The 22,601-nt window shown below is 66.1% G+C and overlaps 1 protein-coding gene across 10 annotated transcripts; it reads right to left on the reverse strand.

Annotated features, from left to right (window-relative positions):
• Nucleotides 1-4,654: 4,654 nt before the first annotated feature.
• On the reverse strand, nucleotides 4,655-20,187 carry FGFR3 (fibroblast growth factor receptor 3). 10 transcript variants are annotated; one of them, XM_081244380.1, is made up of 18 exons: nucleotides 20,014-20,187; nucleotides 19,434-19,644; nucleotides 13,789-14,055; nucleotides 13,575-13,628; nucleotides 11,791-11,963; nucleotides 11,584-11,707; nucleotides 11,317-11,507; nucleotides 10,359-10,509; nucleotides 8,906-9,096; nucleotides 8,411-8,559; nucleotides 7,939-8,060; nucleotides 7,751-7,861; nucleotides 7,487-7,677; nucleotides 7,283-7,405; nucleotides 7,133-7,203; nucleotides 6,785-6,922; nucleotides 6,518-6,623; nucleotides 4,655-6,404 (listed from the first exon to the last, which is right to left on the reverse strand). In XM_081244380.1, exons 2-18 carry the CDS (start codon nucleotides 19,543-19,545, stop codon nucleotides 6,258-6,260), a joined length of 2,421 nt encoding a protein of 806 aa, XP_081100506.1. In that variant the 5' UTR covers nucleotides 19,546-19,644; nucleotides 20,014-20,187; the 3' UTR covers nucleotides 4,655-6,257. The 10 variants fall into 10 exon arrangements, with proteins under 10 accessions (XP_081100506.1, XP_081100505.1, XP_081100504.1 ...); XM_081244379.1 differs by lacking the exon at nucleotides 10,359-10,509 and adding an exon at nucleotides 9,542-9,686 and having other exon boundaries at nucleotides 8,411-8,556; nucleotides 11,791-11,960; nucleotides 20,014-20,146; XM_081244378.1 differs by lacking the exon at nucleotides 10,359-10,509 and adding an exon at nucleotides 9,542-9,686 and having other exon boundaries at nucleotides 11,791-11,960; nucleotides 20,014-20,146.
• Nucleotides 20,188-22,601: the final 2,414 nt, after the last annotated feature.

A 22,601-nucleotide genomic window follows, 5' to 3' on the forward strand; every position in this document is an offset into this window, starting at 1 on the left:
TTGATATTTATGAGTTATCTCACACGTGTTTTAGTGGCCTGGTTTTCCGCTGCGAAAGCGTGCTTGCTTGTGAACTTCGTGGTAACCTGCATGCGCACCCAGGGCGTCCCCGTCGCTGCCGTCGCACACCCACCCCGCCCACTGCCCTCCTGGATCGTGCGTGTCTGCGCTCCCGGTGCAGCGGGACCCTTCGCTGGTGTTTGTACCATGGGCCACGGTCTGCTGCAGGCTTCCCCCTTCACGTTGCTTGTTTTTACTGTCCTGAACTTTATTTATTGCTGCTGACAGGGGTGCCGGGTGCAGGTGTACGGAACGCAGCTCTGGGAACGAGAGTCTTGTGTGACGAGCGAGGCGTCAGGGCCGCCGTCGATGCGGAATGGGAATTCTTCCTTTGCTCCACCTAAACACCCGTTTTTTCATTAGGGATTCAGGAAATTGGCACGTGGCTTCCAGAGTCGCTTTGGAATATCAAAATCCAGACTTTAAAAAGGAAGGGCACCTCGTAATTTGTAAAGAAGAACCTCCAGGCGGTAATCCTCACAGCCGGCCATCCTCACAGCCGGCCCTGGGCCGCTGGTGGCTCTGTCTCCGTGTCCGCCAGGGGCCCAGGGCCGGCTTTGCCTGAGGGCCGCCTCCTCGGGCTGTGTGTAAACACCTTTTTTAGAAATAGTGTTTTTATTAAAATATCAAATTCGTGTTCCTGTAACAGCTCAAAACAAGATTTGTGAACCGTGTGGCCCACTGGCAGTCAGGGTGGGAAATGGCAGAGCTGTCTGAGCATCTGATCCCAGCCTCGCGGCAGGAGAGTGTGACGAGAGGGCCTCCCAGCGCTCTGGCCCTGGCCTCTGGTGTCCCCTTGTGCTGTGACCACGTGCCCTGCCCGTCCCCTCCGACTGTGCTGGTGACTAGGCACTCGAGTTGATGTAAGGAGAAGGTTGAATAAAGCGCTGTCTTGATGGCCTGTCTGCCCTGTGATGGTCTGTCTGTCAGGTCGGCAAGGCAGCCACTGCCTGACCAGGTTCTCCTCTCCCCGACCCTCAGTGGCCCCAGGGTGGGGGGTGGTCCCTGGTGGGCAGGACTGGGACCCTGGCCAGCCCTAGGGGGTGGAATTCTGTTCTAACAGACTGAGGGACCCTGGGGTCAGGGACAGCACTGCCTAAGGGCTGTGCCCTCCACTGTCTGAGGGGGCCCTGAGGAACTGCAGTCTCCCCGACACCAGGGCAGGGCCCAGAGAGCCGATGGGGTGTGCGGACCAGGGGCCAGCCTGCAGCGCCCCCTCCTCGCCCACTGCCTCCCCAGCCCTCATCTCTGGGCTCTGGGGGCGGGGGGGCCCTACCTGGGGCAGAGAGCTGAGGCCCAGATGGGAGGGCCGCCAGGCAGAGGGTCCAAGCAGCAGGACAGGCACAGCGTCCTACCTCCCCATCCTCCCAGCATGGACCACCCCCCGTGAGCTGGGATGTCCAGCCTGTCTCAGGCGGCCTCACCCCTGCACCGGCCCCAGGTCCCGTGGGGGTTCCTTCTACCCTCGCTGAGCCCCGACCCCCTGCCCAGGGACGTCCTCACCTGCACCCCATCTCTCCCTGAGCCTGGCCTTGGCCACAGTCTGCGGGCTCGCACGTGGGTCGTGACCTGTGTGGAAGGGAGATCGTTCCTGGGGGTGCAGGCACGGGCAGGGGGCTGCTGGGCCTCAGTGGCTCCTGTCCAGGTTCATCTCACCCCCGGCAGGCACCCAGTCCCCTCATGCTGAGGACTGAGTATGTCCACTGTACTTGGACCCTCCTCAGGCCGGGCCCCAGGAGAAGGTGGCCGGGGTCGGGGCCGTGCGAGTCTTCAGGTACAAGCCGGTGCCCCAGGATTCGAGGCTTCTCACTTCTGTGGTTCAGAAGGTTACATCGAGGGTCACCAAGGGCTCTGGCAAGGCTGACCCGGGGCGGGGGTGGGCGAGGGGGCTATATATAGTCCAGGGACACCACAGCCAACCTAAAGGGATACTTCCGGCCAAAGCGAGGACAGAATGGTAGCAAAAAAAGACAAAATCGATCATAAACAAAAATCCACACACCCCGCTGATCCTCAGGAAAGTCTTTCCCTGCTGATGGAAATTCCTAAACAGCGAGAACAGGTGACAGGAAAGAATTGGGGACTACCCTGTTTTCTCAGGAGGAAATAGAGCCCATCCCAGGAAGCTCTTCAGGGAGAATTCCAGCTGGTGGACAGACGGGAGAAACGCTGGAACCCACCCGGATGGCTGCCCTGGGGTCACGGGGGCGGGGAGCTGGGTGTGCGGGGCCACTGGCTGTGTGCCCCAGGCACTGCCCCAGACACCCAGCCGGGGAAGTCTGATGACCCCACAGGAGCCACCAGCATGTCCATGGCCGTCCCCCTCCAAAAGCCACACGCAGGGGGAGGAGGGACAGCCAGATGGGGTCCTGATTTAAAACCTTTAAAACCTGTGTCAACTGTGGTGGGGGGAAGACTGGGGACGTTTCGTTCCGGGTGGTGGCACGTGTTTTTACACGTGGTGATGTGCCCCCCTGAAGACCATGGGGCCGAGAGGTAGATAGCTGCGTCAGAGTGTATTCAGGCACCCTCCTGGGGAAGAGGAGGATGAGAGGTCGTTGTCCAGCCTGGCGACACTAGAGGGTGGGAACAAGATTCCGGAGGCCAGGGGGCCGGGACGGAGGTGCAGACACACACACCAGGTGAGTCACCCCAGGCCGCGAGGGGAAGGCATAGGGCAAGGCCGGACCTAGAGGTCCGAGAATGGGGGCTCCGGACCCTCTGAGGGCGGGCGGAGTGTTGGCGCCTTGCTCCCTAAGCCCCGCAGCAGCCCGCCCCCGGGCCTGGGCTGGACCCCACCGGCTGGGGGGCTCTGAGAAGATACCGGCCGCGGGTACAGGCGGGGCCGAGGTGAGGGGCGGGGCCAGGCGGGCGAGGGGCGGGGCAGTGGTGAGGAGGGGCGGGGCCGGGTGGAGGAGGGGTGGGGCGGGGAGGTTCCGGGGCGGGGGGGGCTGAGCAGCTCCCCTGTCGGGCGTCCCAGCCTGCCCCCCTGGGCCCGTCCCTCTCAGGCCAGCGCCCCTCCCCGGGTCTCCGACCGGTGTCCCGCAAAGCCGCGCCTCGCCCGCAGCCAGTCCCCTCGGTGTGCAGAGCGCGCACCCGGAGCCCCGCCGGGTCCAGGCAGGAGAGAGGCCGAGGGCAGAGCTGGGGCTCGGCCCGGCCAGCGGTAGAGGGCCCCGCACCACGCCCGCACTGCGCCTGCCTCGCCGCCTCCCCGCCTCCCAGCCTTGGCCTCCCTCCAGGCCCTGGCCTTCGCTGGCCTCCTTGCCATCCCCTTCACTATCGCCGCGTGTCTCCCGAGCGCTGGACACAAACACGGGGTCTCTGGCAGGCTGGAGGGGCTTGGGGACCGGGAGTGCTTTCCCGAGTCCGGTCAGGTATTGGGCGGCATCGTTATCCAGAGCCAAGCTCCTAGCAACCTCTCCTGCTCTCCAGAAAGAGGCCCCAGAAACCCCCTCAGCTGGAAGGTGAGTTGGACACAGCAATAAGGGGAGCGAGTTTCTTCGAAGCCAGAGTAAAATTTCACACCGTCCAAGACCGTGAGGCACGAGGGACAGAGGGAGGGGCACCAGGTGGCAAAGCAGGGGCTGGGTGGGGAGGGACAGCCAGCCCTGGGCAGCACTGGGTCCCAGGGAGGACGTGAGTCTGCATAGCCACCTGTCCCTGAATCCACCCTAGTCCCCCACTTGGCCTGGGCACTGTTGCCTCCTCCACGAAGCTTTCCCAGATTTACTCCCACCACTGCTGGGTGGGTGCCCTGCTCTGTCCTCCCTCTCCCTCAGGCTGTGAACTGTGCAGAAGACGGGCCCAGATGCTGTGGCTGAGTCCTCAGCACCCCAACGAGCCGAGCATCAGCATGCAGCACCTGCCCAAAGTTGAAGGAGTGGCGGCAGCGGAGTGCAGGGGGCAATGGTGGGGCCCAAGGTGGGTGCCAGGCCTGGGAGGGGGTGGGGAGCCAGCCAGGAGCAGGAGTGTGGCCAGGAGTGCAGACCGTTGAATCAGGGCGCCAGGTGAGGGCTTTGTCTACATGGGGCTCCATGGGGGGGACCCACCTAGAAACGTCCTCCTCCCCAGCTGACAGGGTAGGCAGACACCAGGGGACAGGGTGAGGAGAGGGAGGCCTTGGAACCAGCAACAGGTACCTGGACATGACCCTCAGGGCCCCTGAACTCCACGAGCTGGGGGCAGGTGGGGGATGGGCGGGCCCAGAGCATTTCCCCCATCGCCCCCTCCCACAAACACATCACCTGCATTCCCTGCCCTTGGAGACCCCCGACCATGGCAGTGAAGACCACTGGTGACCCTGAGGTTCCACCCTGCCAGCGTCAGGCCCCCGTGCAGCTGGGCACACCGGATCACCCTCACCCTAGCTCTGCCCAGGACACGTCGTCTCTGAGCCAAAGATCTGGGCTGGAAAGCCTTGGAGAGCGCAAGACCCAGGCAGCCAGTCTAGTCTGGGGCCCCCACCCCTGCAGCTGTTGCTCCAGCAACAACTAGTGACCCCTCCCTCCTTAGGGGACAGATGACAGGACTTGTCCCAGGTGGGCAGTGAGCACCCGGGAGCTGCCCGGGACTCCAGGAAACAAGAAAGCATGTATCTGAACCAGTTGTCTGTTTATTTTTTGGAAAGCACGTCTGCTGGTTTGGGCCAACACCTTTGGCCCCCACAAGGCTGGGGGCCCTGAGAACCAAGAACACCCTGAGCCCGCTGACAAGCAGAGAATAGCCGCCCAAACTCAGGACCATTAACGGTACAAAAAGTAACAAAACTGAATTTGTGGCTTTCTCTCCCAAGCTTTGAAGGGTAGCAGTCCGGGCTACAAAAGTCTAGAAGCATTGCGTAAGAAGTGTTAAATCTACAGCAAATACATCTTGTAAAAACTCAATAAATTATATATATAGATATATATAAACTTGTAAGATCTAATAACACCTGAACCTGCATGCAGGGCTGCCCCCGCCCCCCGAAACTGCCTCCCCGCCTGGAACACATGGCAATTAGAAGAACCTGTATGAAAATACCAGCTTGCTTTGAAGTCTAAAAAAATAAATCTCCTAAAGAAAAATCCTATAGAAATCTACTTCTCCTGCAAAAGAAGGCCAAAGGAAATAAAATATCCTCACGGAATCATCTCAAACTATTAACGACCCTTTAGGGTGCCAGGGGGCTGGCTCTGGCCTTGGGGTGTGGGCTGGACACACCCTCAGCAATGCCCCTAAACAAAGCATAAACCATCTCACTGTTAATAAGTTAAAACTTAAGCCTCTGCCGTGCAGCTGGCTGAATGCTAGGAGCCTGGGGAGTGACGGGGACACGGGCTCTGGGGGTCGATAAATAGCTTTAAAAACATACAGGTCCAGGAACAATTTTTAAAACAAAACTGCAGTGCCAGAAAAGCCCCTCCAACCTCTGCTGGTTTTTGCGTGTGTCTCAACAGCGAGCCCCCCAGGGGGCCTCCCTCGACTAGGGCACCCCCGCCCCTGCACCATCAGGGTCCCGTGCCTCAGTTGTACCAGCCTTCCTTCTTCCATATAGATATTTATATATATATGTATGTGTATATCATATACACAGCATCTATTTATATAAATGTACACTCATTTCTGGAATAAACCTTTCGGATAGAAGTTAAAGGCTCCCGCCTTCAGGTACCCGTAATTTCAGTCTCTGAGGGGCAGGGTGGGAAGTGGGGAGGCCTGGAGGTGGGGAGCCGCTAACACTCACCCCAGGCGCAAGGTGCCACTTGGGTGGGAGGTGTGCCACATGGGGGCTTCCCTGTAGGCTCAGCTTGGGCACTTGGAGGGGATGCCTCAGCCCACTCTGGACACTGGAGCCCGCCCCGCCCCGATGCTCCCTGTGGGGTGGCAGCGGGGGTCAGGGGAGCCTGGGGAGGGGCCCGGCTCCCCGCCCTGAGGGGCCCCACAGGAGGAGCCCCTTACATTCTACGTCCGGTCCACCGGTGCTGCCGGCCCAGGTGGGCAGGAGGTCACCGTACAGCAGGGCGGGCACGCCGGGGACCCCAGAGCACACACGCATGCACACACGCACACACGTGGAAGTTGTCTGTCCATCTGTCCACCAGTTCCAGGTCTTGAGCCCAGGCCGGTGAGACCTGTTGGTCACGGCACACCTGCGGCAGCACAGCGGGCTGGGGTCCGCACTCACGTTGATGGGGGCTTGGCCCGCAGGCCGCGGCCCTTCACGTCCGCGAGCCCCCACTGCCTGGTGGGGCCGGGGGCAGCAGGTCATGGGCGAACACGGAGTCGTCCCCTGAGGAGCCGGAGCTGGGGGTGTCCTGGCCGCCCGGCGAGTACTGCTCAAAGGGCACCGATAGGTCGAGGTACTCCTGCGGGCGAGCCGGGGGGGTGCGGTCAGTGCTACGCCACCTCCAACTCCTGAGCCATCCAGGCCCGGGGCGGGGGAGGGGGGGCGGGGGGCGGCAGCGGGGCCTGCACTCACGTCGGTGGATGTAACGGTGAGTACGCGGTCCAGGTCTTCCACCAGCTGCTTGAAGGTGGGCCTCTGGGAGGGCACGGCATGCCAGCACTCGCGCATGATCATGTACCTGGGGGCGGCACTCAGGTGGGCCCTGCCCTGCGCCCGCACACCAGCGCCAGTCCCCCTCGCTTGGGAACAGCCTCGAGGCCGGCCCTCCCCCTGCCCGGGGGCTGGGGTCAGTGGGGGCCCAGCGGGGTCCCGAGGTGACAGGTGGGCGCGCGCACTCACAGGTCGTGCGTGCAGTTGGCCGGCTTGTCCATGCGGTGGCCTTCCTTCAGCAGCTTGAAGAGCTCCTCCACGGGGATGCCGGGATACGGCGAGCCCCCCAGCGTGAAGATCTCCCAGAGCAGGACCCCGAAGGACCAGCTGTGGACGGCGAGGCACGGCACCATCAACCCACCCTGCCGCCCGCGGTCCCCCGTGCACGCGGAAGCCCCAGAACAGACCCCAGTGGGGTGCAGGGGGCTACCGATGGTGCCCAGCTCTGCCTCACAGCTCCCCGGCCCCTGCCCTGGTGTGGCCTGTGCCCCGCCCGGCTCTCCACCCCACCCCCGCCCGGGTCTGGGGGCCACATACACGTCACTCTGGTGGGTGTAGACGCGGTCAAACAAGGCCTCGGGCGCCATCCACTTCACGGGCAGGCGGCCCTGGGAGGAGGAAGGGGGCTTGTTGACCGCCAGGCGCCTTCCGGGCTCGAGTCCCCCACCCTCCCCGGGCCGGACTCACATTGGTGGTCTTTTTGTAGTAGTCGAGGTTGTGCACGTCGCGGGCCAGGCCGAAGTCCGCGATCTTCATCACGTTGTCCTCGGTCACCAGCACATTGCGGGCGGCCAGGTCCCTGTGGATGCACTGGGGACAGGACCGGGGTTGAGGCGGTCGCCACCGGCCGCTCCCTCCGCCCCCGCCCGGCCCGGCCCCGCCGGTGCTCACCTTCTGCGAGGCGAGGTACTCCATGCCCCGTGCCACCTGGTAGGCGCAGGAAACCAGGTCCTTGAAGGTGAGCTGCTCCTCGGGCAGCCGGCAAGTGTCGAAGGAGTAGTCCGTGCCCGGGGGCCGCCGCGCCCGCAGGTACTCCCGCAGGTTGCCCTTGGCCGCGTACTCCACCAGCACGTACAGGGGCCCTGCGGGCACGGGGGTCTCAGAGGGGGCTGCACCTGGGGGCCACCCGCCGCCCGCCGTGGGCCCAGCACCCACCGCCCTGCGTGCAGGCTCCCAGCAGGTTGATGATGTTCTTGTGTTTTCCGATCATCTTCATCATCTCCATCTCGGACACCAGGTCCGACAGGTCCTTATCTGTGGCGTCATCTGTGCGGGGAGGGGGTCTTATCAGGCTGGGCCGCCCCAGCCTGGCCCAGGCTCCCCTGGCCACGTCCCTCCCTCACCTTTCAGCATCTTCACCGCCACCGTGACAGGCTTGGCAGCCCGGTCCTTGTCGATGCCGATGGCCTCTGCCATGACCACCTGGCCGAAGCAGCCCTCCCCGAGAGGCTTGCCCAGAGTCAGCCTGGCGGCAAAAGCAGAGAAGCGATGAGCACGCCCGCCCGCTCGAGGCACTGTCCCAGGCAGCCTGAGGTGCAGTGCCACTGCCTCCAGGAAGCCCGCCACCCTCGCCCCAGCGACCCTGCTCATGCTGGTGGAGGACCTCACACCCCCCCACTTCTGGGCCGGTGAGAGCACTTTTCCAGGGGCGGGTCTTCCCCACCACGCCCCAGCCCCATCTCCGGCAGTGGCCTACCTGATTCCCATCTGAATGCAGCCGGGTCTGAGTGGGGCCCCTCCCCGCCACTGGCCCCCACCGTGTGTGCGCCCCCTGTCCCCCTGGGCCAGGGCCCCAGGCCTTGGCACACCACTTACCGGGCCCGGGACAGCTCCCACTTGGGGTCGGCAGGCAGCTCGAGCTCAGAGACATTGGCCAGCGCGGGGCCCTCCCCCGAGGACAGCCGAGCGATCCGCACCAGAGGCGTGTTGGAGCTCATGGACGAGCTGGACTCCAAGGACACCTGCTTGGGTCAGCAGGGGCAGGTTGGTGCCGCGGGGCCACACGACCGGGGCGTGGGGGCGAGGGTGCAGCCCCCTCGGACCGTAGGCCGAGGCTGGGCCTGGGATGGCTGCCTGACTCCTGCGCAGCACTGAGCAAAGACTTCTAAAATGTTGTGCCCAGAGTGACCCGGCTCTGTGCGGTGACCACGGAGACCAGGGAGGGCTCGGCGCCCCCCACAGCAGAGGGGCTGTCCCCGGGCAGGCCCCAGGCCCCAGGCCTTGACACTAGGAAGGGGACTGAGCGTGGGAGCCCGGGAGGCCGGGGCAGGGGCACGGGCGGCTCGGAACCTGGTATCTACTTTCTGTTACCTGTCGCTTGAGCGGGAAGCGGGAGACCTTGTGCACGGCGGGCGAGCCCAGGCCCTTCTTGGGGGGGCTGCGCAGGCGGCAGAGGGTCACAGCGGCCACCACCAGGATGAAGAGAAGGAAGCCCACCCCGTAGCTGAGGACACCTGCATACACACTGCCAGCCTCACCAGCCTCCACCAGCTCCTCCTCAGCTGCAAAGACACGGGCGTTGGGGGCCTGGCCCAGCCTCTCAGGAGCCCCCGTGGGCCGCCCTGGGCCGGGCCGGGGGCTCAGCTCCCCTGGTGCGGGTGCTGAGGCCTGAAGGGTCTACTCGTTGAAGGTCCAGCAGCCAGAAATGCCTGGGCCAGGAGGGGCAGACCCAGGACAGAAAGAGCCCAGCGGAGCCAGCGGCACCCTCACCCGCCACCCGGGAGACACCAAAGCCACCGTATCAGCTGCTGGGGACCCCATTGGGATGGGGCGCTTGAGGGAGGCCCTCTGGGCCAAGACAGGGCCGTGTGGACTCTGTCCCCATACCAGGCACAGGGCCTGGCTCGAGGGCTCTGCAGTCCCCTGCCTGTCCCCGGCGGCGTTGGCGTGTCCCGAGCTGCAGCCCCGAGAGGACAGGCGCAGAGCGAGCGCAGCAGGAGCTGGTACCTGGCAGCACCACCAGCCACGCAGAGTGATGGGAAAACCCGATAGAATTGCCCGCCAGACACGTGTACTCCCCCGCGTCCTCAAAGGTGACATTGCGCAAGGACAGAACCTCTAGCTCCTTGTCGGTGGTGTTAGCGCCCGCCGTCTACAAAGAGAGAACAGAGCGCGATAGGAGAGCGCCAGCACCTCCCGCGGGCACCACAGCCAGAGTCCACGCGGCGACGATCCAGCCAGGCTGCAAGGAAAACGCCGCCACCGCCACCACGGCCACGGCCACGGCGGCCGAGGGCCCTCTGCCTCGTGCGTCCACACCGAGCCCGAAGCCAGTCCCTCCACCGGCAAGTCCTCTGTCCCAGGTGAGCCAGGCGTGCGACCGGCGGCACAGCAGGAGGGGTTAGCGCGCTCCAGGAGGGGGCAGGCAAGCAGGCGGCAGAGAGACGGGCAGGAAGCAAGCAGCAGCAGGAGGCGGGGCCAGAGAGAGCGAGATGGAAGAAGAGCACAGAGCGCGAGCAGCGGAAGACGGGCTCTCCGGGCCCGGCCTCGGGGCTGAGGTCCTCTGGGGCAGGGGGGTGGGAAGGAGTGCACACGGGTTTGGGGGGGTGCAGGCGGGTCAGCACAGGCCACGGGGGCTCAAAGCAGGCGGTCACGGCGGAGGTCAGAGGGGCGGCGGTGCAGAGGCGGCGCAGATGTGGCCGCACCAGGAGCAGAGGGTGAGCCGGGGAAGGGGCACGAGCGGCGGGGCGTGCAGGTGGGCGCAGGGCCAGGGCGTCGGAGCTGGAGCTCGGCGTGCCAGGCAGGCGTGGGACAGAGTTGTTACCTGCTTGGGGCCCGTGAACACGTAGCCAAAAGGCCTTCTCAGCCACGCCTATGAAATTGGAGGCTCGACAGAGGTACTCGCCCCCGTCGCGCTCGGACACATTGGCCAGGCGGAGGCGCGCGTCGGCCTCCACACTCTCACTGATCCACGACTGCAGGGACAAGAGACCCGGCTCAGGTGCGGAAGCCCCGCCGGGCATGGAAGTGGCCGCGCAGGAGCGGGCCTGTCTAGACCCCAGGCTCTGAGGCTCTGAGACCCCCAAGGAACGGATGGGCCGACTAGGCTGTGCCAGCTAGGAAGGCTGCCTGGAGGCGGCTTGCAGGCACCTCACAGCGGCGGCTGTCGTCTCGGCGGATGCGCCTTCCCCTCATCCACCCCAACAGCCCGGAGCACAGCCCTGGCTGGTGGCGCTCAGAGAGGCCCTCCCAGGGCACTGGAGCTGCCCACCGCGGGGGCCCCGGCTGCCACACGGCTGGGCCGAGAGCACCCGGCACTGCCCCGCAGCTTGTCTGGACCCCTGCTCCCGCCCCGCAGGCCCATCTCATCTCTAAACAGATGTTTCTCTTTGGGCTGCAAGTGTCGCAATCACCCCAACTCGGGGGTCCCCCACCCCCGGGGCTGTGGGAACAAAGCTCAGGCGGTCCTGCCCTGAGGGCCCAGCAAGGTGGGCGGGTGGCCATCTGAAGGCAGATAAGGGCGCAAGGACACAGGGCTCACTGTAGGTCCTGGCGTGCCGGGCCGGGCCCCACCTCCCGAACCGACCCCCCACTGCTTCTCCCCGCAGGTCCGAAGCCTGTGCCCCGACCCCCATCCCTTAAACACGGCAGGCCTCCTGCCTGGGATGCCCTCCCTGTCCCCGGCGAAGGGGGCCCCTGCGGGGCCGGGCCTGACGGCTCACCTGCAAGGAGCCCCCCACGCCCCAGCCCGCCTGCCCCACCCAGCCAGCGGCGGGACCCACCTTGAGCACCGTGACATAGGGCGTGCCGTCGGGCCCCACTTTGCTGCCGTTCACCTCCACATGCTTGAGCCACTGGATGTGGGGCTGCGCGTCGCTGTACACTTTGCAGTGGAATTCCACGTCGCTGCCCAGCACCGCCGTCTGGTTGGCGGGCAGCCCCGCCTGCAGGATGGGCCGGTGCGGGGAGCGCTCTGCGGGGCAGGGGGTGCTCAGAGGCTGCCTGACCCACGCCCGCTTGCCGCCCGCACCCGCCAGCCCGGGCCTCACCCAGCACGTCCAGGGTGTATGTCTGCCGGATGCTGCCAAACTTGTTCTCCACAACGCACGTGTAGTTGCCGCGATCCGAAGGCACCACGCTCTCCATGACCAGGCTCCACTGCTGGTGCCGCAGCTGCAGGTAGACACGGGTGAGTGGACGGCGGGCTGTGCCCTGCTGGCCGGCGCCGAGGCCCCAGCGCCCCCCGCCGGGCCCACCTTGATGCCCCCGATGCGGTGCTCGCCTCGGAACTCCTTGCCGTTCTTCAGCCAGGAGATGGACGGGGTGGGGTTGCCGGCGGCTGGGCAGCGGAAGCGAACCGTGTTGGCCGCCGGCACCGCCAGCAGCTTCTTGTCCATCCGCTCGGGCCGCGTCCAGTAAGGGGCCCCTGCTGGCAGAGGGGCACGGGAAGGCTGTGACCAGGGTGGGAGTAGAGGCCTGCCTGCCCCGCTCCAGCCTCAGTCTCCCCTCCTGTGTAGGAAATGTTGGCCTTTTGAAGACCCCTGCCTGGGCTGGACAAGGCTTCGGTGGCCTCAGTGCCACCTCCCGGCATTCAAAAGCCAGGTCCCCTCCCTTCCCGTCCACTTCCCTCAAGCCTGCTCCAGCCAAGAGGGCCCCGGGTGCCACACCACGGCCCAGGAGCCTTCACGACGCAAAGGTGTCCTCCCAGGGGAGCACCCACCCACCCAGGCAGGCCCATCAGAGGGGAGATGCAGCCCGCAGAGGGACCAGGTCACGCCGGGTTAGGAAGCCCAGCTGGATGCACGGGCAGGGCCAGGCCTTGGGAGCTTACCGGGAGGCAAGACCCAGCCACCGGCAGAACCCGGAGCCTTGAGACCGGCCAGGAGCCGCTGGAACCTGCGAGACCCCGGACCACCCTCCGCACCCTGGGCACCAGGTGGGGACGCGGTGACAGGGTGTCTGGGAGGCCCTGCTCCCCCATCCTGTTTTCCAGGACCGTCCCACCCCCATCCTCACAGCCCAACTGGCTTTTCTCCCTTGGGGCTGGGGTGAGGCTGCATTCCCACCGCGGGGAGGCTGGGTGGGTGTCCCCAGGAGGGAGGGAGCCCTTCCCCGCGACCCTGCTGCCATCTCCGAGAGGGTGCTGAAGCCCGGGTGGGGAGCAGTATGGGCAGGCGCCGGGGAGAGGCGCCTCCAGAGCTCCGGGGGCCGGTGTCAGAGACCCCAGGGTGGCCCAGGGAGCCCGGCAGGGAGGGGCTGTTCCCTGGGACTGGAGACCACGATGCCTTCAGGAAGGCAGCTCTGCCAGCAACCCTGCTCAGTGTCCCTGAGCCCACTCAGGAAGAAGAACGCCAACCCCCTGCCTGGGATGGCCAGACTGAGCGGGACACACAGGGGACAGGCAGGAGGCGGCGGGGCACCCGCCGGGGCCCTCACCCCCGTCCCGCATCTCGGGGCATCTCAAACTCAGCTCCTCCAAAACCAGATGCCACCTCCCCGAACCGGCCCCTGCCTGCTGGGCAAAGCCCATGCTGCTCACTGTTGCAGGCCCAAGTACCTGGGCGCTGTCACCCTCAGCCTGTCACCGGAAAGCACCGCCGGCAGCCCCTTCACAGTGAATACGCCCGGACCTGCTGTCCCTGGTGCTCAGCGCCACGCTCCTCTCCCACCCGCACTGTCTCAGTCGCCCCCCACTGGCCCTGACCCCTCTGTCCACTGCCGCCTTCCCTGTCTCAGTCACACGTGGGACGGGCCACCTCGCCCACAGGCCTCGCTCCCCCAGCCCCGGCCACACGGGCCCCCCGGCTGCTCCTGGAGCCCTGGGCCCTGGTCCCCTCCCCACAGCACGGTGCCCCATCCCACCTGTCACCTGCCACCCGGAGCCCAGAGCTGGGCATGCATCGCTGCCACCCCACACTAAGGGGTCCCCACGGAGGTGGCCCCCAGACCTTGGTCTCTCCCCTGCCTGGTGAGCAGGGCCCCAGGTGGGAGGTCGGTCCCCAGCCCTGGGCAGCCCCGCGTGTCTGGAACCCGGTCTCACCTGTGTCTTCGGCCTCGTCCTCCCCATCTTCATCGTCTCCTGAGGACGGAGCATCTGTAGCGCAGGCGAGAGGGAAATATGGGAGGTGGCCCCGCAAGCAGGCAGGGGCCCCTCACTCCGACGGCGCCTCCTGGGGGCCTCCTCTCCCCCACGACCACCAGGACCCTAGGGCACGGTGCCGCTCGGGAGCGTCGTGGGCCCCAGCAGGCCCTACCTGTCACGCGCACGGTGAAGTGGCACAGGACAATCTGCGAGAGGCGCTGGCGGCAGCTGTAGGCCCCGGCGTCCTCATGGGAGGCGTTGAGCACCTGCAGCCGCTGCGGCCCCACCAGGATGCGGTCTGAGGGCGCCAGCCCCACGCCGTCCTTCACCCAGACCGTGGGCCCTGAGGGAGCCCCCGCGGGCAAGTGGCAGCTCAGCTCCACGGTGTCCCCGCTGCCAAAGACCAGCTCCTGCTGGCCAGGCTCAGGGCCCGGGACCTCTGCGGGCAAGATGGGGGCCCATGAGGCAGGCGCACCCCAAACCAGGGGTGCCGGGGGGAGGCCGCAGCCGGGCGCCGTCTGGGGCCTGGGGGGTCTGAGGTGGGCCCAGGAGAGGGAAGAGCCTGTGGCCCTGCCGACTGTCCCACAGGGCCGGGGCGCGGGCACTGTTCAAAGTGCCAACAGGTCTCTGTCCCGAGGACGACCCTGCCGTGGTAGCGCTTACGTAGAGAGCACGCGAGGACACGGAGGGGCCTCTCCAGTCCAGCACTGTATGTGGACACGGACACTCCGATTTCAGAGTGTCCAGTTTTCCTGTGATTCTTTTCAGTGACTTAGAAATGCAACATCCGCTCCGACCTCACGGGCAGCAGCAAAGCAGGAGGTGGGCGTGCTGTCTTTGGCCGACCTCAGCTAAAACAGAGGCTCAGAGGTGGGGATGACCGGGGTAGTGACAAGACAATTCATCCCAGGAGGGGGCTCCCACTTGGTGCCCCCACCCCTCATCTTGGCTTCAAAACCGGTTCGGGACCTGCCCAGCACCAGAAGGGAGCGCGGCAGTCAGACAACACCCCCAAGCCTTCCAGAACAGCTCCAAGCTGACGCAGGCAAGGCCAGCCCAGAGTGGAGGCTCTCAGGGGCATGAACAGCCTGAACCCCGACTCAGACTACACCTCAGCAGTAAATTAGAGAGAACACATACCCAGAAGGAGACTAGAAATACATAGACATGGTACCAGTTCTGGCCAGTGGGGACTCACAGGCCAGTGGGGTGAGGGGACCTAGGACCCCTCATCTTACAGATGAGGACACAGGCGAGGGGAGGAAGACTGCAGACTCGGCTGGCGGCGAGGCCAGAGCAGGGACCGTCGGGCCAGGCTAAGGAGGCCCGGCCCACCTCTCCCTGCAGGTGCCGAGAAGTCGGGGTGGAGGGTCCTTGCCGAGGGCGTATGTCCACTGTGGTCCCTGTGCCCCTCCCCTGACCAGTGGCTGCCCAGATCCCAAGGGACCAACAAGGCCTGGGACCCAGGGGCTGACCAGCCCCCCAGGTCTCCCTGCCAGAGCTGGACAATGCAGGGCGCAGGCAGGCAGCCTGGGCTTTGGGCCCGGGACAGGGGTGGGTGGTCCCACCACGCAGACCCAGCTGGGTTGGTCACACCGTTACTTGTCATTCTGCCGACGCACGGCCTAGATTCGAGGGCCCAGCTGCCCATTCTGGCCACGCCAGTCCCTGGCTCCTCTGACGGGCCCCATTCTGCCCCCCACCTCAGGAGGTTCCACAAGCTCGGTGCCCACCAGAAGGGTCCCTGAAGCGCCCATGGGGTCTGCATCCCCAGGGTCCCCACAGTCAGGGGGCTCCTGGCCTGACTTCCATACCCCCAGTCCTGGCCACGGTGTTATGTGGGGACCACCCAGTGCCGGGAGCCGGCTGAGGCCCCCCAGAAGGCCAAGAACAGGCTGGCTGTGGCTACCTCAGCCCCAGGCCCCGGCCCAAGGGCAACAGTGGTCGGTTCCGGTTTGGTCTGGGTGGCGAAGGCAGGTCAAGCCATCCGCACAAGTATTCGCTTCAACCTGGTCCAGCAGGGGGCTGGGATGACCCAGCACGGCCTCCGGGCCAGCCACGGCCGGCAGCCACTGGCCGGTGTTGGGGCACAGAGGGCCCTGCACTCTGCCGAGGGCCGGCCCCTGACCTGCCCAGCACCCTGCCCCACTAGGTGGCCGTAGAGGCCAGGGACCTCCAGACCAGGGCAGGGACGGCAGTAGCACCTCCACTTCCTGCAGATCCAATCCACTCTGTGCCACAGAGGACCCGGGGGAGACCAGGCAACGCCAAGGGGGTGGCGGCGGTGGCGTCAGGCAGGGGGACACAGAGTGATGGGCAGGGCCCGAGGGGGCACTCTGCCTAGGGGCGGTGAGGGCACATGCTGTGGGCTACTCAGCTCCCACCACAATGGCCTCAGGAAGGAGGCTTTCTTGATCAACAACAGGGGGCCCGTCCACACCCACACAGGCACTGGCGCCACACGCGTCGGAAGACAAATGTCGTCTGTGCCATGGTCGGTGCCCACATGCCATGCGGGGGTGGGCAGAGGCGGAACGTCCGCCCCTGTGGGTCCCACAGCACCTGTTCCAGCCTGCACCCCCGCCAAAGGCCTGAGCTCGGTGAGGGGGCCGCCAAGGGGTACTGTGTCCTGGAGGGGCCAAGCCGGGCCTTCGGGCACATCTCCCGGGCCCAGAATCCTCCTGACTCTGCCACTCATGGGCCCCGTGACTCAGTTTCCCCCACTGGCGGGCCAGGGGGGCCACCCCAAGCAGTTAAAGCACTGGAGCCGGTGAAAATAGGGGGCGCGAGACCCCCCCTGTCCCGGGGCTACACCCCAGGATTGATGTCCACCAGGCCGCAGCCAGAGCGGAGCCAGTCTGCTCCGGAGGGCCGCGACCCCTGCTGGGGGAAACTCGCTCCCGGTTTGGGGTCACTACAGTTGAGACCCGCTCAATGCATGTGGGGTGTGCAAGGGTCGGGCCACCCTCCATGAGAGGGGCCTGGAGGTGACCCCAGGGAACAAGCATCAAATCCAGACCCGATTCAAAGGAGCCGCCTGGAGCTGATGACGGAGGAAGAGCAAAGCCCTCTGGTTCTGGATATGCGTGAAGCTCTCTGATGCCAGGTACGTGCTTTAAATAGCCGGGAGGCGCGCCCCAAAGGGACCCTGAAGTCATGGCCTTCCTGCCTCCCCAGTCACCTCCCCACCCGGAAACGATATGAAAAGTTTCATAACAAAGTGAGAAAAAAAAAAGGGGGTGGGATCCGGAGACCTGGCGGACTAATGAGGGCTTACAGGATTATCCAGCCTAATCCTCCAACAACCCTTCCGTTATCCTGCACAGGGGAGGAAACTGAGGCTGCAGGAAAGCAACCAGAACCAGGGTGGGCAGCCAGCAGCCTCGGGCCCAGCAGGGCCTGGGGTCAGGGAGCCCCCTGGTCCCCCAGCCTGAAGAGGCTCCTCACCGTTCATTCACTTGTAAATCACTCAGGCCGGCCTGGCCACCCGCTCAAGGAGACCCCTAGCTCCTCTCTAGGTTCAACTGTAAAATGGGGCGTACCAGGCCCCAGATAGGGCCCCAAGTGGGACTTGAGGGCCTGGGGGGGGGCGGGGGCATCCTTGGCTCAATGCAGGGGCTCAGAGGCCAGAAGTCCAGCCTCAGGCTCAGCCCAGGTTAATGAACCACCCAGAGGCCCGTGGGGCTCAAAGTCCAGCCCTGATGAGGAGCAGGTGGGGGAGGGTGCAGCCAGTGCCTTCCTGGGAAGTGCCCTGCACCCCCCCCAGAGACCCCTCCTGGGTGGGTGGGTCCCCATCAACCTTCCTGCCTGGTAGGGGCCCCCGCCAGTGGCTTCGTGTGGAAATGGAGGCTGCCCTGGCGGGGCCTGGGGTGGCCAGGGCAGTCCAGCAGCGGACACCTTCCCCAGTGTCCGTGACCCCTACCAGCTCCGGCTCCGTAATTTATGTTCCCCGGGAAAGGGCCAGGCTGGGACCTTTGTAAATTTCACGAGGCCTTTGTATTTTTACTGCCTGGCCGGTGGCCCAGCTCCTTCAGGAACCGGATTAGGTTTATTGACCTATCAACTCACTACCTGTTTCACCAACTTTACTGCGGGGACAGGGGCCCCGGTGCGCGGGCACCCCAGCCCCTTGGGGGGGGTCCTCAGGACGCTCTACCCCAGGCCCGCATCTGGTGGGGGCGCTGCCAGTTCCCCGAGGCGGGGAAGGAGGGGGCCACTGCCCCACCTCCGCGCCGCAGGGGGTCCGGGAGGTCTGGAGCTCCGCCCACCGCCCCTCCCCCGGGGCTAGTTGACATTCCCCGGCCGTAGGGAGTAATATCTTTATCTGAATGCGAATGCTAATTCGGGGCTCCCCCCGCGGCCGCCTATTCTGCGCCCCTGGAAGCGGGGGCCGCCCTAGCAAGCGCTAAAAGCGCGCCCTGACCTCCCGACGGCCTCTGTCACGCCGCTGAATGACACGCACATTCAAACGCCGAGCCCACTTTCATTCATAAAAAAATGACATTGTTCCAGGAGGCCGCAGCCGCCGCCGGAGGAAGGGGCGCGGGGGACGCAGGGAGGGGCGGGCCGCCATCTGCCTCCGTCCAGCCCGCGGCCGCCGCCTCCCTGGCACTGCGCGCCCGCAGCCGCTCGACTCACACCTCCCCGCGAGGCCCGGCCGCCATCAATGCGCGGTCTGTGGCCGCGCCGAGGTACAAAGGAGCGGCTGTTCGGGTCTCGCCCGGGTGGGGCGTGAGCTCACCGGGCGAAGGCCTCCCTCCGCGCGGCCGCCGGGCTGGGGACAGCTGTGCGCGCAGCCCCCTCGCCCGCACCGGTCCTCGCCAGCGCCCCGGAGTTGGCGGTCTCCAGGGGGCGGGCTCCCTACGGCCTCCTACCTGGCCTCTCCTCTCTGCCCGGCCGCCGCCGGGGGCCTGGCAGCGCGTGTGCGGGGCGTGGGCACCCGGAGCGCTCGGCCGGGCGCAGCGTGGGGCAGCGCGCGCTGCACCTCGAGGGCCTTGTGCGTGTGCGGGGCAGGGCCCGGTGCCAAGACGCGCTCCCGCCCCGCCCCTGCCCAGGCTCTACGGGCCCTCCTCGCAGACCCTCGACGTCCCGCTGGGCCTTGACCGCCAGCGGGGTTCCGTGGCTCCACATCGCTCGGACATCCGCCCTCTCACCTCCCGGCCCCCGCCTGGCGTTCGCTGCGCACCCCTGGGGGCAGTCATCTTAACTCACAGGGCATGAGAGCTGGGTGGGGGGAAACGGAGGCACTAGGTGTCACCTGGTCATACAGGCCACTGAGGGGCTGGCCCCGGCCCCGGGCTGACGCACTCTCATACCCTCCCTCCAAAGTCCAACCTCTCGCTTTGGCTGAAGCTGGCCACGAACTGGGGCCCGAAGGGGGCTGGGGGAGAGGTACCAACAGCAGAAACTGTCCGTCAGTGCAGAACCCACGGAACAATGGGAATCGTGGAAACGCAGTCCCCGAGCCCTCCCGACAGCGCCCGGGAGCAGGCTGCGCCCCACTGGGGAACCGCTGGGGGCGGGGGTTGCGGACGCCACCGCGGTGCCCGGCTCGCCGCCGCAGCCTCGCACTTGGGTGGCAGCCCTGCGGCTCCAGGCGCCCCACAAACTGCCGCGCCAGCTCTGGCCCCGATCCCCGGGGAGGGAGGGCGGCAGAAACCCGGACGCTGGCCCCGCTATGCCAGCCCAGAGCAAGCCCTGGGGCCCACTCAGATCTCCGGCGCCCCACACCCACCCAGGCGCCCGTTCCCCGGCCCCGACGCTTCTGCCTGCCGGGGCCCCGTGCCCCTCCCCAGTACCCGTCGGGTCCTTCCGTACCTGCTGCTCTCCGCACGACGCGCTGCTCCATGCCCAGGGACCCGGAGACGGCGCCGGTCATCACGACTGCCACGGCCACAAAGAACGCGAGGGCGCAAGCCGGGGCGCCCATAGCTGGGGCGGGTGTTACGACGTCCTCAGGCGGCGCGCGCCAGCATGCTGCCCCCCATGGCCCGGTTCTGGCACCGGCGGGAGGAAGCCACTCGGGAGTCTGTTGGAGGAAGCAGGCAACTCGTTACTCGGGCGCGCAGGGGCGGAGGCGGCGGTGGCAGGGCTCCTGCGCCCTGGCCCCTCCGATCCCCGTCCGCCCCGCCCGCCGCCGCCGCCCAGGGCTCCCGGGCCGCCTGGCGCCGGCCGCCGCCTCCCCGCCGCGGTCCCTCCCTCCCCCTTCCCTCCCTGGCTGCTGCAGAGCCCTCCCAGGGCGGCGGCGGCGGCGGCTGCAAACTTTCCAGAGCTGGAAGCCCGCGCCCCGGCCGGGCCCCGCCGCAGAGACCGCTCGGGATCCGAGCCCGCCGCGCGCTCTGGACCTGCCGCGCGCCCGCCTGGACCCCTCGCGCCCGCCGGGTCCCCACGCACCGACCTGGCAGCAGCGGGCGCCCGACTCACTGAGCGCGGCTCTGGCTCGCGATCGCTGCCCGCCGACCCAGCGCCTGCGCCCCGTCCCTCCGGCCGTCGGCTCGGCGGTGCGTCCGTGCGCCCGGCCGAGCTGGACCGCGCGGCGCCAGCTACCCGCGCCGCCGCCGCCGCCGCCGCCGCCACCGCGCACTGAGCCCGGGCTGCCCGGCGCGCGGCAGCCAGTGGGGGCCGGCCTGCGCCCGCCCCGCCCCGCCCCGCCCCGGCCACGCCCGCTCTGGCCCGCTCGGGCGCGGGGACACGCCCCTCCCCTGGGGCGGTCCGGGGGCGGGACCGCGGCTAGCCTCGCCTCTACCCGCGGAGGGGATTAGAGGGGGCGGGGCGGGACGGGGGCGCCCGGCGGTCTCGGAGGGCGTGGGAGCGCGGCTCCGCGGCGAGGCCCCCAGTCGCACCGCTGGGCCCTGCGCTGAGGGCGGCCCCGCGCGGGGCGGGCGCACAGAGAGCCCGAGCGCAGGCTTCTATTTGCACAGCGCGCAGTCCCGGTTAGCACCCTGCCGCCCACCAGGGGCTCAGGCCCCGGAAGGCTGGGAGGGAGGGGGCGGTGTAGAGAGGGGTGGTCTCTGTGGGTGAAACGTGTCAGGGAGGCTTCACAGAGGAGCTGCACAGGCTGAGCCCGGAGGCGTGAGCAGCACAGAAATCCTGGGGGCGAAGGACACTTCTGCCTGCCCGCCTGGGGTTGAAACGCGAGGGGACTCCGGGAGCTGCAGGCTCGCCCCTGCGTTTATTAAGCGACTGTTGTACACGCGGAGCTCAGCTGCGTGAGTGCCTCGCCAGAGAGGCTCACTTACCCCCACTACCCCAGGAGGAAAAAGTTTGGAGATGGGGTACTCGCCAGACATCAGAATGGAGAGCAGCGCTGGGGGGCCCTGGGTGGGGGATGCCAACCCTAGGGCTCGGAGGAAGGCCGAGGGGGGGAGCTGGTGGCAGAGCCTGAGCTGCCAGGGATGTGCGGGGTCCTGGGGCACTGCAGGGCAGGAGGACCAATGTGGCTGTGGCTTCTGTGTCCCCCTTCACAAGGAAGAGAGCTCTTCTCCCACTTTCAGGCGAGCCCAGGGGTGCAGGGACCTGCAGCAGCCAGACAGGGGAGAGGGTGACCTGGCTTGGCTCTGGGCTGCCCCAGCCAACTGCCTCTGGCCCACCTGGCTTGTGGCTTCTTGGACTCAGTTTGCCCATCGGGGAAATGGACAATGAAAGCCCCTCTGTGAACTGCTGCTCCTGCCATCCTACAGCTCCAGGTGCAGCCTGGAGACACACCAGCCTCTGAGGCTAGACTCAGGACCCCGGAAGATCCCACGCCTCTGTGCCCACCCGACAGATGAGCGCCTCTGCTGTATGCTGCCCGCGTTGCCTGCTCTGGTCAAACCCATGTCCCCCAGACTGGCCAGGGGCATCATCAGCTTCTGTGTGGGTCTGGCCAATGGGCAGCCCAAGCAGGAGAGGGAGACGGGCACTTCCACTGTTCCTGAAGATGGGCGTGAGCCCCCCTCTTCCTCCAGTGACAGGCTTCGGTTGACCCCTAGGTACTAGACACCCTCGATTCCTTTCCTAGGGCTGCTGTCACAAATTTCCACAAACTAGTTGCCTGAAATTTAGCCTTTCCCCGTTCTGAGGCCAGCAGTCTGAAATCAAGGTGGGGCCATTCCTCCCACCTGCTCCCCCCTCCCCCCGGCCCCGCCCCAGGCTCTAGGGGAGGATCCTTCCCGCTTCTTCCTGCCTCTTGTGGTTCCTGGATCCCTTGGCTTGTGGCTGCATCGCTCCAATCTCTGCCCCCATAGTCACATGGTTTCTCTTCTATTTTATAAGGACACTTGTCATCAGATGTAGGGCCACCCAGATAATCCAAGCTGATCTCCTGATTTCAAGAGCTTAACATAATGACTGCAAAAGACTCTTTTTCCAAATAAGGTCAAATTCCCAGATTCCGGGGGTCAGAACATGGATCTCCCTTTCAGAGGCCCCCATCCTGCCCTTCATACACCCCACAGTGGCTGGTTTCTTTGGTGCCGCCCACAGTTTGAAGTGGTCCCTTCACTACGGCCTGTTTCCAGTGGCACTGTCTGGTGGCATTTAGGTCAAAGTTCAGGAGCATTTGCACGGCTCTTGGCTGCTGACTCTGCCCAGTTGCTTCCAGAGGGTCTGAGCGCTGCCTCTTGCGAACCCCGGAGGAGTCGCTGCCCATTTTGTCCCACCCTCGCCACCGGGGGGAGGGAATTGCTTGAAGGCAGTTTTATTATTCTTGACAAAATAATTTTATTGTTCACAATTATTGTTTCCAAGTCAGCCCGTTCAACTGGAGCCAGTTGTTCCGCGGGGCCTTCCCCAGATGCGGGGCGAGCCGTGTTCAGTGCGCCTGCGCCCTGTTTCCCAGAGCTGGGCGAAGCTGCCTCTAAAGGACCCGTTGGTAGTCACTATTTCATCATGGCCCTCTTGACAGAGCACTTCCCCCAAGACCCTTCTGGAATGGCCTGGTTCAGTCCTCCTGGCACCCCGGTGTGGTAGGCACTCCTCAGGCCCACTGGAGCCCGAGGTGTGGTG

The sequence above is a fragment of the Mesoplodon bidens genome (assembly GCF_964165515.1).
Source record: "Mesoplodon bidens genome assembly, chromosome: 1".
Taxonomy (NCBI): Eukaryota; Metazoa; Chordata; class Mammalia; order Artiodactyla; family Ziphiidae; genus Mesoplodon; species Mesoplodon bidens.

Coding starts and splice junctions, on each gene's coding strand:
- FGFR3 (XM_081244380.1), bottom strand. CDS start 19,545: ATGGGCGCCCCGGCTTGCGCCCTCGCGTTCTTTGTGGCCGTGGCAGTC. Junction 14,056..19,433: donor CGTCGTGCGGAGAGCAGCAG/GTACGGAAGGAC, acceptor TCTTGCCCGCAG/AGGTCCCGGGCCCTGAGCCT. Junction 7,204..7,282: donor ACTACAAAAAGACCACCAAT/GTGAGTCCGGCC, acceptor TCCTCCTCCCAG/GGCCGCCTGCCCGTGAAGTG.